The 15,882-nt window shown below is 35.3% G+C and overlaps 1 protein-coding gene across 4 annotated transcripts in view; it reads left to right on the top strand.

Moving 5' to 3' along the window:
* Positions 1 to 15,882, top strand: part of DPH6 (diphthamine biosynthesis 6) — a 212,466-nt gene that overhangs the window by 187,772 nt on the left and 8,812 nt on the right. Inside the window, exon 15 of one of the 4 annotated variants that reach the window (XM_042791055.1) lies at positions 2,595 to 2,664. The exons of the other annotated variants lie outside the window; for them this stretch is intronic. Coding sequence (XP_042646989.1) covers positions 2,595 to 2,626 — 32 coding nt within the window. The 3' untranslated portion in view covers positions 2,627 to 2,664. Of the gene's footprint in view, positions 1 to 2,594; positions 2,665 to 15,882 lie in introns of those variants that run through there. 4 annotated transcript variants of the gene reach the window in all.

Below are 15,882 nucleotides of genomic sequence, written 5' to 3' on the forward strand. Positions count from 1 at the left end.
AAATTAAGTGAATGCTGACATTTAGTTACCCAGCAGGATGCAGAGATAAAGTATGGCAGTAAGAGTAGACGCTCTGGAGAAACTTGATTGAAATGGTATAATTTCCTTCCTTTTAAAAACCTAAGATAACCTATAGTGAATTCTTTACTTTCAATAATCTTTTTTTTCTAATAGAAAGCTTCTCATCTACTTTAAGTTCATTATGACACTGTAGTAAAATAAAACTTAAAATGTACAGCTTTCAGATATGGTTATTACTAAAGCTGAAATATTATTTAAAACAGTTCATTTGTTATTGCCTATAGAACTTTCATTTTTAATAACCCTACTGAAAAAAAAAATATGTAAAACCAGATATTTTAAAATATGCCAAAATTATTATATAATATTTTATTTCCTCTTGTTACAATTTTCTGAGTCAGTTTGATTTATCCCATCTTGGAATATTAGACTAGACATGAAGGGTTAGGAACATTCTTACAGTTAAAAAAAGTATATATACATATTCATATATATGTATGTATATATATAGGTATAGGTGCACATTAATCTCCTCTGTCTCCTGACTCTCTGCCAAGAAAATTTTCCTCTTGTCAGTCAGTTGATCCTAATATCATCTTAGAATAGAGAAGACATTTTGAAATACAGAGTTCTTTTCCTTCATGTTGTTTTAACTATGTTTTATATATATATATTTATATATATGGTTTATATAAATACAAGCTCTTAGTGGTTATATTTAACTTAAGTATTAAGATTTTCTTTTTACCTTTGTCTTGCTGAACTGCTTAATGTTTTATGGGTTTTTCATGTGGTCATTATTTGGCTAAGCAGGCTGCTGACACTTTCTGATGTTTTAAGACATTTCAGATATTTTCTTCTAATTGGAGATTCAGGATCAGTGATTTTAGAGATCATTTTAAACTTCTTGTATTATGAAGTCTATTTCAAAGCTGTTATACTTCAGTTTTTGTGCAAAACGTTATTTGCATCCGATTGCAGCTCTACAAACCCATCTTGGCTTCTTCTTATTTTGCAGTATCTAGCATTTGAAGTGTTCTGTTTATTCATAAAATAGGAACATCACTGGCAATACCTGTTCAGGGTTCTCCAAACTCATTTTTTAATGTACTAGAATTCTGTTTGGGAGAGACTGTTTCAAGTAATAGAAGACAAATTTCAGTCCAATAGTGTTGATCTTGTAGTTTACAGACTGCTTCTTGTCTATTATTCTGCCATCCATTGCCCCACGGGTAACTATTGGGAGATGCATAATTTTTCTTGCAAAGGCTAGATTATATAAGAAGGAAATTACTCTACTTGATTTTCATATAATTGCAAGTTAAATTGCAAGACTGGAAATTGGGGACAAATACAGTTTACATCTGAAATGATCAGATTCAACATTAGAGCTCTTGATATAGTTCTCATGGAACAACCCTTCCCACAAATTGTTCACCTTCATTAAAGAAACAGACTTGTAGACACACTGTAATCCTATGCCAATATTTTGTAAAACAACTGCTGGTGTTCCTGCAGCAATACTTGTTAGTTTTACTAGTAGTGTTAAATTTACAAAGTGACAATTCCACGTTAGTTCATTTGATAAATAATGTTTGACCAGATGGGAATCTTTATCTCCTCCTAAAGGCTAAACATTTCTGCATGTTTGGAATTAATTGCATTAACTTAATTAATCAGTTTCATGATCTTAAAGCCCCTACGGGTGTATTAATCTAGTGTTTGAGGTAACTTTCTTGGTCAACCCCCAAGCTTCATCCTGTAGTTGTGAACTCGAGTTGACTAGTTCACTACATTGACTTAAAGCTGTTTGACTGTGATTGTTGTTGCTTGCCTTCTTTATGGATCACAGATTTTATGTTAGATGAAACTCATAAAAAGTCAAGTAATAAACAGGAAAGAAATAGAATTTATCTAAAATTTGCTAAAACCTTTTATTGTCCCTAAAAGCATAATCATGACCTTCTGCTGAAGTGGATGGAAGTTATAGCCACAGGGAACCCTTCACACAGATTTCAATGCAAGATTGAAGCTAAAATGAAAGGCCAGATAGTTTACAGCCATTCTGCAGGCTGTGGAACAAAAAAATTATAACTACTGGAGTAAGTTCAAACTGTTAGCAATTCAAGAAAGACTGTCATCTTGCTCAGTGTTGTGTCTATGTAGAGCTTGTTGAAAACTCATGAAATGCAGAATTAGTGACATTTCCAGGGTAATATGCAACCTACTGTAGCAGAGAATCACCTGGAAGTAGATATTCCACTATTCTGACTTTTTCTTAATAAGTATGTTAATTATATTATGGACTTCCTCTTCTATTCCTCAACTGTTTCTTTATTAGTCATGTGTTTACATATGAATGATTTTAATAGCTGCCACTATTGCCAACTTTCTTTCTTACACATTCTCATTATGCAAAAGAAGGTTCTAAAATTCCCAATTATGTTTTTCATCTTATGCCTTCAGAGATATCATATCGGTGTCTTGTTGGAATTTAGGAAGCAGTGTTTTTAGTGATGAAAAATAAATAAATATGCCTAGCTGTTGCACTTTTTATCTTTTGATTTCAGCAGACCTTGGAAAGGAGTTTAATATCATCACCTGAATTTTACTGAGAAGGAACCTGGACACAAGGGAAGGAGGTAGTGACTTATTCAGGTTTTCTCAGTAAGCCTGTGACAGAAATGGAACCTGTGTCTCCTGATTTTTAGCCAAATATTTTCTCCAGCCTACTCTCCTTCTGCACAGGACTGCAGACTCCAAAATGCTAAAAGAAATAAAAAGCAGACAATATAAATAGGTGTAAATGAACAAACAGTTCATGAAAACCTGGCTCCACTTAAGTCGGTGGTAAAACTCCCTTCAACTTTAAGAGAGTCAGGATTTTCATCAGGTCAGACCACCTTTTAAAGAAAATAGCGCCATATTTACACTAATCGGTGTTTCAGATCTAATCTCTTTACTTTTTTCCTATATACAGTTTGAGTTGCCATAGGTTCTCTAATTAAAATTAGTACATAATTTGCTGTCAGCTTATATTTCTTAGACAGACCTTAACACCTTTCTTTGAATTCCTTTTCTTGAAAAAAAAAAAAAATATGTACTGACTATTCTGAAACATACTAAGCTTGGTTTTTATCATCGTCATAATGACAAATCTGTTTTCTTGGCTTGGTTCTTCTGTATTGTCATTATATAGGTAGTATTTTATCTGTTGGTAGCAAATTTCACTCTTACTTATGGATACAGTTCAATGAAATATATTTTCATTTATGTTGTAGCCACAGAGTTGGATAAAGAAAGATTGGCTATTGAAATTTGTATGTTTTGGATTTAGAACATGCATGTTTGCTATTAAAAATTACTGATAGCTTTAAAGGTTAGTACAAGTTAATTTTGCTCAGTAAAGTTACTTAAAATTTGTGAATTAGTAATTAAAAGTTTAGATGAAGAACGTGGTTTACTGATGACAGGTTTGTGGTAGTGGCTCTGGCTATCCACTGTCTGTAGTCTGATTTTATTTGTTGCATTTTTTTTAGGATTAAACTGAGCTTTTTTTCTCCTCTAAATAATAGTCTGTGCCAGTGGGAAATGAGAATGCGCTAAGGCATAGAAGACAAGGAAGCGACTTTGTGACAGAACGAAATAATTTGTAGTCAACAGGAAGGAATTGGTCTCAGAGTAACCAGTGTCTTTTAAAAAGCCTGAGAAAGAAAGTATCTGTATTTTCCTTAGTGTTTTTAAGGAAACTTACATACTGGTGTAAGCAGCAAAGTCCATATAATGAACTGTCATACAGTCATAAAATAGTCTCTTATACAGTATATTGATACTGATTCACACAAAGTCGCTCAGAAGGGCAAATGCTTTCTTGAACGAATTATTTCTTGAGGACAATATTCCTCCGTCTCCTTTTCATCTACTCATCACCTTCAGAGAATTCTGGCTAGTACCTAATTTAAACAAAGTGGTTCCAAAAAGAATATGGCTTATTATTCCTCACAGGAGAGTCTACTCTGTTTGGAGAGAAATGGTGACCAGGATCTAAGACAGGAAATTCTTATGAAAGATGAAAAACTCCACCAATCATTGCATAAAATTGAAGAGAGGAAGTCAGAATATGACAAATACAATGTATAATTGCTATTTGTAAGTAGTGGTAGTTTCCTGAGAAGCTGCCTTCTTTTCTGAAACCTAAAAAATTAAAAGTATTAATGAACTGCGCCAGCACCAAATCACGGTATCCTTTCCAACATACCACCTCTAAAAATATACTGCTGTTAATGTTAAAACAGTAAACTAAAAAGCAATTGATACAAAAATTAAACACATCAACTTGTCCTGCAAAAGTTAAATTATTATTGGTTTTATGTGTGGTGCCATGGCCCACACAGGACATGTGTTTTATTTTCTTTTGATAGTTTGGATTCAGTAGTTTGGTTTGTTTTCTAACAACATGTTTGCTGCAGAAAATATTTCATTCTACTGGGGTGACATACTGCTGAGCAATTAACAGGTTTTGGCTTGCCTGGTATGTGTAAAGCTGTGCTCAAAGTGGAAGATACTGACCTGTCACACGGTAACTGGAACTTCAATATCATGTAAGTAAATGAATCTATATATAAACAAAGATGCATAGTCTACTCTTACCATGAGAGAATTAAGCTTTGCTTATTAAAATGGTTTAGGTGGCTGTGACAAAGACCAAAGACTAAAAATTAAGCATTTTTGAGAATACTGTGGCTTTAGGCCAGACTTTTCAAACATTGCATATATAAGACTAATTTTGCAAGTAAAGCACCAGCAATGTATGCACATGACCTATAGTCAAACCCATGAAATAGTACTGGTAAAGTGGAATTATATAGGCTGTGCTCTAAGAATTCATAATAAGAGTAGCGTAACCAGTGGAGCATTATGAAGAATCACTGATGTGATTGTATTGCATACCCTTAAGTCTTATTTCTTATTCTCAGAACTAATATTAAAGTGATACTTCCATTATCCTTCCTCGTACAGACGCGTCAAACATAGTATAGTATAGACATATACAAAATTGTATCTTTCTCTATCATAGAATATATTCTCTGATTTTTTTCTTAACATAATAGGCTAAAGCTAGCAATGTGAAAAGTGTGACAGTTATTGGTAATAGGTGAGGATAACATAAATTTTACAAGTACTTGAAAAAAAATTGAAAACCTACTCAATCTCAGAATGATTCTTGCTAAAAATATTTAATTCTTACCATGTAGTAAGTCCAAATTTTTGAGAAGGCACATAATTGCATGCATGCATTTTATATGTCTGACACAATTCTATATGTATATAAGCAAGTGATAATTTCTTTTTTGATGTTCATAACAAATGAAGAGTTAATATTAGGCCTTTCTGAAAAATTATCATGGATTTCCTTTAACAGCAGTGATGCTTTTCTTGGAGTTCTTTTGGGGCAAAATATCTTTGCCTTGCTGGGCTCTGACTGGCTGGCTTTATCTAGAAGATACTTTCATTGATTCAAAAGGTGACAGAGAAAGGTTGGGATTGAAAGACCTTTTTCTAATTAATGGTTAATCAATCCTGAACCAAATCAGAAGAAAAAACAAAGGCTGCCGACTGGGTGGTCCTCTTTCAACTTCTTAACACTGGTGGCTGTGTGAGGTTAATTTCTTTATGTCTCACCAGGCAATATAGTCTCTTTTGTAGGTAATTACAGCTACATGTGGGATGGTATAGTTCCAGAAAACATTACCAGTTGTCAGCATTCTCCATACTATCCTGTGCAGTTCGTCTCTGCAGAACTTTGTGCAGTTTTCAGGAGGGTTTTGGGCTGGGTGAACTAGCAGGTCACTTAGGCCAGACTCTCATTAGTATTAGGTGTGTTTGTTCACTTCAGTTCTTGTTGAAACCTTATTGCATGGTCTTGGCGTCATGATGACCTCACTGAAATTACTAATTTTACCATTGACTTAGAATGGAGTCAGAATTATTTTCTTTAATCCTGTTCCAAATTTAAAATATTTGTTGCACTGCTTGTATTGATTAGTGTTTGCCTAAAACAGATTAACAAGTTCAGTATTAAAATCAGCACTATGGAATCCCATACCTAGAGAGGACAGTATGTGTGAAAGAAGAGAGCTCTCTAAACCATGCAGATCATAGTGATCCACCTACAGGTGTCTCCAACCCAGAGATTCAGTAGTCTGCTATGTGAATGGCTTTTCTTGAACGCTCTTCTATGACTTACCTGTAGGCTGTAAGCATGACCTTCTGCAGTCATGCTGCTACTGCATGCAACTATTGAAAACTCTTTAGTTGAACTCCAGAATACAAGAAGTGGCAACCTGTTCCACCAAAATCCTTTCCCCACCACACAGCCTCACGATGCTTTATTGGGATTCTGTGACATTAATCCTATAAATGGAGGGAAATATATCACTGAGTTAGCACCTCTTACTTTCACAAAAGAAGATGAAGCTTTATTTGGTGACCCTTAGTTAATAATTACATTAGCTAGAGCAGAACCAATATATTAGTCTTAGCTCAATTTGGTTCTTTAGGGCTAAAAGTATATGCACACAGTTTACCTAACAGTGTGTATATGATGTGTGTGCTGCATAAAAAATTACTTTCTATGATGCAGCCATTTGACTACCTCATCTACACACTGCCCACCAAATGTCACCACTAAGACTACCACTGACATGCATATCCTTGGGCAGATTTAAATAGCTTCCTTTATTTTAATTAACCTGTCAGAGAAAGCTTCTTTGTTTTCAACACTTAAAATTAAGCTTGTCCTAAAGTCTAAATTTAGCCCTGCAGCCATGATAAATGTGAAGACCAATCACTTTTATAAGGGTTTTGAAATGCTCTCACAGTTGCAAAGATAAGAGGAAATGCAGACTACAAAGTAGCAGATCTGAGTAAGAAGCTTCCAGTGTGTATTGTTGCTTTTCTGATTATAACTGTTTCTAATTTATTTCCTTTAAAACTTTTTCCAAACTAGAATCACTTAATGGCAAACTTCTGTATTCTGCACCTTTTTAAAATTAAACTATTCTGAGCAATGGGAGTAACAAGGAAAAGTTTAGACAAAGAGATTGTAATACATCTCTAAATCAAGTATCTCTTAAATCATTCAGCTGTTACAAGCGTAACATTTTAGTTTTATTGTCTTTTATGAACATTGATTAAATTGAAGCTGGTGTTTTGAGGCTGGAAAACCTTTCCAGGTGAATTTGAAATAGGAAGGATTAGCTGATCATTTAACGTAAGCAACTGGGCAATGAAGTTGTCTGCAGTAATAACTCAATTAACCAGAGGTCCATTTAAATTCCACGTTCCTATTATAAATAAGCATGACACAACCCACAGTTGCCTGGACAGCTAGGATACGATCAATTTTATCTAATTGCCTAAAAGAAGTTAACTGTTTTGTTTAACCTAATGACCTAGGTTCTTTGTGTTGGGAGACACACGCGTCCAAGGGACCCTTCATCCTATAGTGTATTTTAAAATAGGATTAATAATCTTTTGGAACAGAGGGCTGTTTTTATTAGATGTCTAGCTTTTAAACCATTAAATTACATGAGAACGGTTCCATCCTAAATTTAAAAGAAAATCTGGTTTTGGTGCAAAGGAGTGGTTTTGAATTTGAACATTCCTAAGTGATGTTTATAACACTCATGACTCATATTAATACATCACTGTAAATTCTTGTAAAGTAGCCCTCCTAGATGCAATCAAGTCAGAATTAAAAGAGTAATTGTGAATAGTGTGAACTGTGCCATTCATTTCAATGGATATATCATTTTGGTTGATCCATGCTGAAACCTAGAGCTGTCACTGTAGGTGTCAGCCCTACTAGCTGTTCCATGTCTGATTCTTTTAGAGAGAAAATCAGCTAGTAACTTTATTCTGCATCTCAAACACCTTTATTGTTGTCTCTCATCTAGCTGCCACATTTCCCAGCCATTCTCTGACTGTTTGACATAATTATATATTAGTAACAAATACCCAGGTCCTGAAAATGTGGTGGTAGTGTAAATTACATTAATTTTACACTTGACATTTTTGTAGTATATCTGGTTACATTCTTTATTTCGTAAGGTAAAATAATATATTTCATTAAGGAGGTGCAGAATTCAAGGCTTAAGAAATGTACTAAGTCTTGAGTTTAACATGCCTATACAACTGATTTGTAGCTATTTAATTGAAAAAAAAAAAAAATCAGTCTAATCACTTTTAGCGCATGAGTTATATTCAGCCTGTAAACTCCTTATTATTCATACACAGAGGAATGTGTCCAATGATTAAGACCCAAAGGATTTGGTTGATAGAATAATCTGCATTTCTAAAGAAAAAATAAGCAGTAGGGTATTTAATTCTTTAAAAGAAAAGTTGTGATGAACGTCAAAGCATAACACTGACTTACGTTTTTAAAAAACAGTATCTGTAACTTGCTCGTTCTCTGGCTGGTTCACTTGTATATCTGTAATGTACAGTCTTGATCTAATAATTGCTAATTATGCAGTTGTTTATCAGCTCATTTGAAACATCCTGAAATTCAGTCTAGCTCAGCAAATTGCTGTGCTTAAGGCGTTTTTACATTCTAGGAAATTATAATATCCCCAGAAGGCGAAGAATTAATAATAAAAATCCTCTTTTGTAAAAGATTATCATTGCAGAGCAAATGGAGCAGATCTTCCCTATCTTAGTGCATTTAATATTCTCATTTTTTTCTATGAAAGTTTGATGGAAAGACTATGTGGGGATCACTGTTTTATTAACTTGTTAAGAGACAAATTTACTGAACCAGTGCAGTATATTGATTTCAGTGTCTGTGATATGGAAAATCAGCAATAATAATGGATGACTTCTAGACAATTCCATATGGAAGCTATTTAATTCTTTAGACATTTTGTGATCTTGATGTATCTGTTTAGGCTGGCATTAAGGAGTTAATGATTAAAATTACAAGGATGCTTTGATTTATTCCTAATATGTCCACTTTTATTGAATCCTTTGTAAAGAATTACAGAAGTAAATCCACAGTTTGTCTCATTCTGTTGAAAACAATATTCTGGATAGTAGATTTCAGGTTTGATAGGCAAGAAACAGAAATTAGAACACTACATGCAGCACATTTTTGATCAGTTATCAAACATTATTCAGCTGATCAAGCATGCAACCATCTCTAGAGTGGAGGAGCTTAATATAGTGCTTAAAATCCATCATCTAATACAGATGACTTGATCTAATTATCTTTAGTAGTTACAAACATACAAAGGTAAATATCATACCTAAGATATTTAATGAGGAAGAGAAAGACGGCTGTCAAAGTAAATTGAGTTGCTATCGTCTGGGTACTTTTCTTGAACTTTCTCAAGTCCATAAGCATACCTGTCTTTGAAGTTTTAGTTGTTGCTTTATATTTTGGGAAAAAAAAAAAAAAAATCTTGCTGCTTAATCTAGGAGTTCAGTGGTAGTTTTATTTACATTATTCATTTTGCCATTGCATGATTCAATTACCAGATTAAAAAAAAAAAAAAAAATCTGAGAGGGTATGCAGGCATTTGTGGTCCTTCACCCTACAAAGTGATTGATCCATGCAGGGAAGGGCTGAAATCATAGCAACACAATTCAGAAACTAATCTTCGTATATATGTACTCTTACCATATTTTTGGACAAATAGAAAAGTTTCTAAGTTTATTTCTCAGCCGGCTATGTTGTATCTCTTAGGAGTCACAAGCTGATTTCTATTAAGAAATCTTAATCATCTAGGCAAAGAGACTTTGTATTAGCAGCATTAAGACTACACAGTTAAGTGATTTACATGAATTAAGTAATTATTTTTTTTAGCCAACCCATTGGAAATATCTTTTGGAGATTTTATCAAGCCTGGCCTTAGAAACTGAAATGTTTTACCTCTGTAAGGTATATGCGATGCCTTCTTTTATATTAAAAGTCTCAGCATAGAGGAAAAGGGTTTCTATGAAGCATTTTGTGCAGAAATGGTTTACTGAACTAGGTGATGAAGAATCTGTACTACAGCTAGTTGAAGTTTTTATCCTGTTTCAAAAATATTAATAATTACTCCAGAAATAGAAATAAATGTAACATTTCCAAGTCAGTAAAATTTACTTCTGACAAATTTAGATCAATATTTATTATTTTTATCTATATTATCAGCAAATGAGTTTTAGAAGTAGCAGACCTGTATGTTCTTGTGGATATACACTGACCTACTTTATAGATGTAGACAGAACTGTGTCTAAAAGTATGTAAAGTGGGTCTGTAATGTAAAACATAGTGTAAGAGAGTCTTATTGAGGGATGCATTGAAGCAACATCTTTTACTCTCATCTTTTAAGCTCTCAGATATAATAAGGCAGTAACAACTATTCATCAAGCGATCTTGAAGTATTTCACAAAGGCAGGAAATCATTTTTCCTATTCTAAAAAATAGAAGTATGAAATTCAGAGTTTGATTTTACAAAGCATCAGGAATTGCAGTTGCTCAGAAACACAAAAATCAGACACAGAAGTCCTGCCTGAGAATTAAGGAGACACATGTCTTTACATCAGTGGGAGCCCATACAAAACTAAATAAAGCATAGCCCTATATGCATTCTTGAAGCTAAAAGAAGTTGCCCAAGGACTTCCATCAGCTCAGGGGCAGAGCTGGCAATGGCATTCCTGCCTCTTGGGTCTGTATGCTGGGCCCTTTCCCCCCAGCCACCTCTTCACCAATGCATGGCCTGAAGTGTGAAATCATCATTGGTTTTCCTATATCAACATTAAAATAACAGGTAGGGAGAACTGAATATGAAAAGGTGGTTCATTTGAGGAACTCTAACAAGATGTGCTGTACGCAAGTGAGCCAGAAGCACTTTATGACACGTTCAGAACTTGGAGACTGAATTACAGTTTTAGTAATCATCGGTTCCCCTTCTTCTCTGTCATTTCTTTGTTTAATATATTGCATGGAAGACACTTATCTTACAAGTTTTATAAGCTTGCAATAAAAATATAACAACTGTTGTATTAAATTATTTAAGTTGTAAACCATTGTAAAAAGCAGAAAAAGTTATATCGACATGGAGCCAGAAAAAATTATTATGATGGAGGATAAAATATATTGTGCTGATTACTACAGAATTTTTGCCCAGTTTAGCATATTGTAAATCTTCAGTTGGCCTTAAGAATGTAACTGTGAGTAGATTTTTCTAAAGGATTGTGGCAAGTGGTTTAAGAAAAATGAAGCTAAAATCGAATTTATAATTTAAAAATAAATCAGCAAAAATGTGACAGCAAACAAAAAATATCTAAAAGGTGAAAGGAGAGGACAACAGTGGCAAAGTAAAGGATCAATAATTTAAAAATTCCAGATTTCCCCTGAGAGAAAGCTAAAATTCTGGAGGAATAAATAACCAACTTTTATATTTTAAGCAAGTAGATTATTATTTTATTCTTTTGTGCTATGCCTTACTAAAAAGAGATATGCCAATAACCTTGAATCTGGAAGTAATGATGTTAGTAGCATTTGAAAGTGCTAGATTTACCTAAATTAGTTGCTAAAATTACAGAAATATTTGCAGGAGGATACAAATACATTTATCATGAAGTTCTGACTATACATTATAAGATCCAGTTAGTTTTTCTTTCTTTCTTCTTCCTCTTTGTTCTTGGTAAATCAAAAATAAAACTGATTAGATAATGAATAATAATCATCATCATCATCATTCTTTACCATCTTCATGTTTCACCTTTTCGGCTTGCCAGATTTTTTAGGGCTTTAATGACCTCAAGTGTTATTGTGGCAGGTTGCAGATGAGTTTTCTTTGCCCTGCAAAGTGATTTGACAAAACTTCATCTAGGCTGAGTGTATTTTGTTGCCTTCCTTTCTACCAACACGTGCTTTCTGCAAAAGAGAAAAAGAGGTGATGGCCTGATTCTAATGGATCTTCCTAGCAGTGGTGCAATTGAAAAAGTACCTTGAAAGAGAAATTTATTTTTTTTTCTTTTTCAAAAAAGCCTACTCATTCAGCTAATGTAGTGTAGAAAATACTGGTAAGACCACTGCAGTGATGATGTTGTGGGAGAGAAGTGGCTCTGTGAGCAGATGTTGATGGTTTTATGCAGCCTGTCCTTCTCACTGCAGTGTTCTGCAACACAGCGGGCATGATATTCATTCCCTGACAAGTTAAGGCCCATGGCATAAAGTATCAGTGTTGACCAAAGAGAGGGCTGGGTAGGCATTGTTGCTTTACTTTAAAACCGACATCTGTTCTTGAACAATTTATTTTCCTCTAGCGGTACTGCAACATTGTTAAGAACGGATCTCATGCTGCAGATCACATCTTTAAAACAGAAGGAGGCACAAGCATAAATCAAAAGCATGTTTTGCTGTGCCTTATAGGTTGGCCTTCTGTTTGTGGTAAAGCTAAAGGTCACCCTTCCATCATTCGCACTTCATGCTTCTTACAAGTGGTTAAAGCATCACATCCATTTTCCTTCTGAGCATTTTCAACTTCATTAATCCAGTATCTCTTTGAGCTAACATAGTTTTTGGTGGAGATGTGGCTTAAGGCTCCAGAAGTAGAAATTCCTGTTGAAAGAGCTGGTGTTCTAGCAGAGGAGCTGTCAGTGCCGCTGACTAACTGGTCACCTGTGGGTGCTTGCCCAGCTGGGGCATCTGGGGACTGGCCCACCTGGAGGAACCTGGAGCAACAGACCAGATCCAGGTGGCTTTTCCATTCACTGCTGGGCTATGCTGTGTACTTTACCTGTCACCCATGTGGCTACAAATCACAAAATGTACAAGAGTTATGGAAGGCAGTGCAGTTTGTATAATTCCAAAAGGCCTCTCCAAAAGTTTTTTAAAAACACGAGTTTAGGACCATGTATTTTGGCAATGAAACATTCTTCTTCTTTAAAATATATATATTTGTGTAATAATTTAACCTTATTGCAGCCTTTTGTGATACACTGTGGTATAAAAGACATAGTAATGTTTATTAAGCAATCATAAGACAGTCAGGTGGATAAACCCTTGACAGATACGATAGATTATTTGGCATAAATCCCACAGGTAACTTTCAATGAACCTGTAAACCACCCCAGCTGGTGATGGTGGAGGAATGGCAGAGGCCCCTGAGCAGTGAAGCAGTTTGACAACAGAGCAGGTGGAACACGTGCAGCAGTGCTCTTCTGTGGCTGTGATTTTAAATTTCAGAGATCCAAAAGCAGTCCAAGCAAAAGGCTGATTCATTTCCTGGCCATTGTGTTGTTGTTCATAAGTGTGCTCACTGTGGTACGCTCTCAGGATGAAGAACAGACGTACAATGGGTCAGAATTTGGAGTCAGTTGTTGGCTTTTCTACAAATTACCTTAGCAAATCGTGTAATTTTGTCACAGTTTTCTGTGACTGAGTTTCATACCTGTCCTACATTCCTTCTGTGTTGATGGTAAACTCTTTGTGGTAGACTTTGTCTGTTATTTAGTGTTTATTTAGTGGCTGATAGTGACACATAAGTCTTGCTGAAGGCTTTTATAAATTATGCTGTTAATAACTTGAAGTTAGAGTAAAAATTACTTTCAGCTCACATCAATATGTGGCCAAGTTTCAAACCCTTTTTCTTTCATTTTGCTATCGGTTGACACAGTTGAATGACTCTTCCAGTCTCCTGTTCCCAAGTCTGTAACAAACTATGAGCTCACATTACACAAGAAGCACTAGCAGTGAGATTTATTTGTCATCCTTGGAGGCCATGAAGAGGAACAAAAGACTTCCATCTCTCTCCTTGTCTCCCTTGACTGTAGGGAATAAAAGGGTACCGATATCTTGGGTCTCTGCCATCCAGGATAAAAATCCAATTAATGTAAATCTGCCAGATCAAGCAGAGGTAGTTGTGTGGTTATCAAGAGCCCCCAAACTTCTGGGTGGATCATCAGCAACCTCTGGCAGCATGATTTCCCCATTAAAACAGGGGTTTGTTCCACCTCTAAATACTAGTCTATCCTTCTTTTTAGCCTGCTCCAGCTAAATTTGCCTAAGTTGTCAGGTGCATAAGTAATGAAATTTTAGTCATTTGTAAACTCACTCTAGGATTAAATTGGTGACCTCAGGACAAAAAGCAGTGAATGCCATGACCACTCTTTGTTACTTCTTCCAGGCAGCTTTGATTAAACTGTTCTGTGAAGCCAGACCTGGATCAATAGGAATGATCTTCATCGACCTAATAATATATTTAACATGTTCAGTGCACTTTTATCTGGTTTTGTTATGACAAATTGTTTACATTAGTGCAGAAGATTGATTTAAAGTTTCAAAGCTCTTTACAATGGTAAACATCCAGAAATAACCTCATTAGTTTGCACATGATACTATATATAAATACGTAATCTACTGTGCAAGCTCCTTGGCAGGTGTAAATTAGCATAGCTACAATTTACAGCAGTTGAGAATCAGGCCTAGAAACTGAAAACATTTATTCCATCAGTATTATTTTATTCACATCTTAATTGACATAAAGCAAGGACCATATGATCTTCTCCATACCCAGTCTAAAGATGCTTCCCACAAAGTCTTTTAGAAATCTTTTCTATTATTTGTAGACTAAATTCTCCCATCAGCAGATGTAAGTGGTGTCCACTAGTTATATAAACATCTCTTCATGGTCAGGCTTTTTGGATGCACTATGTCCAGTTAGATATTTCTTAAACCCATTGGTTTTTGGAGACTATTTAGCAGACTTGAATAAACGAACAAATGTGGAAGATGTATCAAACATATCATTTGGGGATGTCAAAGCACTTAACAAACATTGTTACAACCGAGTCCATGTGTAACCACTGAAGGACATATTTGATTCAGTATGTCTCATGACAGCTTCTTAAAAAATATACTTAAGTGAATTTAACACTTGTGAAAGGTGCCAGATTGACAGGCCCTGGAGATAAAAGTTCTTGAATTACCAGCAGGCACAGCCAAGCTTCCCACACACACTGCCCCACCAGCGTCCCCAACCCTACCTGGAGGGCACAGCGACCAACTGTCCTACCGCTTGCAAATCTGCACCATCTCGTGCTCTCGGACTATGGGCCAAGAGTCAGTAGCTGTAATGTGACCTAAAGGTGAAAAAGCGCGTTCCATAATTACTGCACAGGTGCTGTTGCAGTTGATCATTTTCACACTAAGTTTTCAACTAATCTGGAAAAAAAAAATTCAAGAAAGTGCACATTTATCTGATTTTGCATACAAAAAATGTGTGTGAGAGCCTCTAGTGTATCCTGTGGTTTTAGCTGTCCACATAGGCACATTCAGATGACTACATGAGCAAACAAGTGTGTACGCATACTGTGAAATGCATTCTTAGATGCCTCTTGAAAAACAGGTCCTTACTGTTTCATATGTTTGTAATAATCTGTCTCCATTCATAACTCTTTCCTATTTGGTGTCATTACAGCCCATCCTCCCCAGAGATTCCGAACACAGCTGGCATACGAGTTCAATAACCATCCACCCCGTAAAGAGATTGGGTTGTTACAGGGTTGAAAAATAGCACACAGGGAAAACAGGCTCATGATCTTTGCACTCTGTCATGTTTTAGAAAAAGCACAAGTTCCTCCCTGAGTGATTGTACTCAGAAAGTTCAGTCCTCCGTTCTCTTTGAAATTATATTTAGACCTCACTGTGAGTACTAGAAGGGCATGCTTAAGTGTTTCTTTATTTAGTGCAGAAGGTTAATGACATTTTAAACAAAAGTGCACATTTATAACCTTGTATAGGCCGATTTTCAACCTTTATATAGGACATGGCTAAAAACAGAACACTGGAAAACACAAAGCAATGAG

Source organism: Tyto alba, unplaced genomic scaffold (genome assembly GCF_018691265.1).
Source record: "Tyto alba isolate M040663 unplaced genomic scaffold, T.alba_DEE_v4.0 Super-Scaffold_18, whole genome shotgun sequence".
Classification (NCBI taxonomy): domain Eukaryota; kingdom Metazoa; phylum Chordata; class Aves; order Strigiformes; family Tytonidae; genus Tyto; species Tyto alba.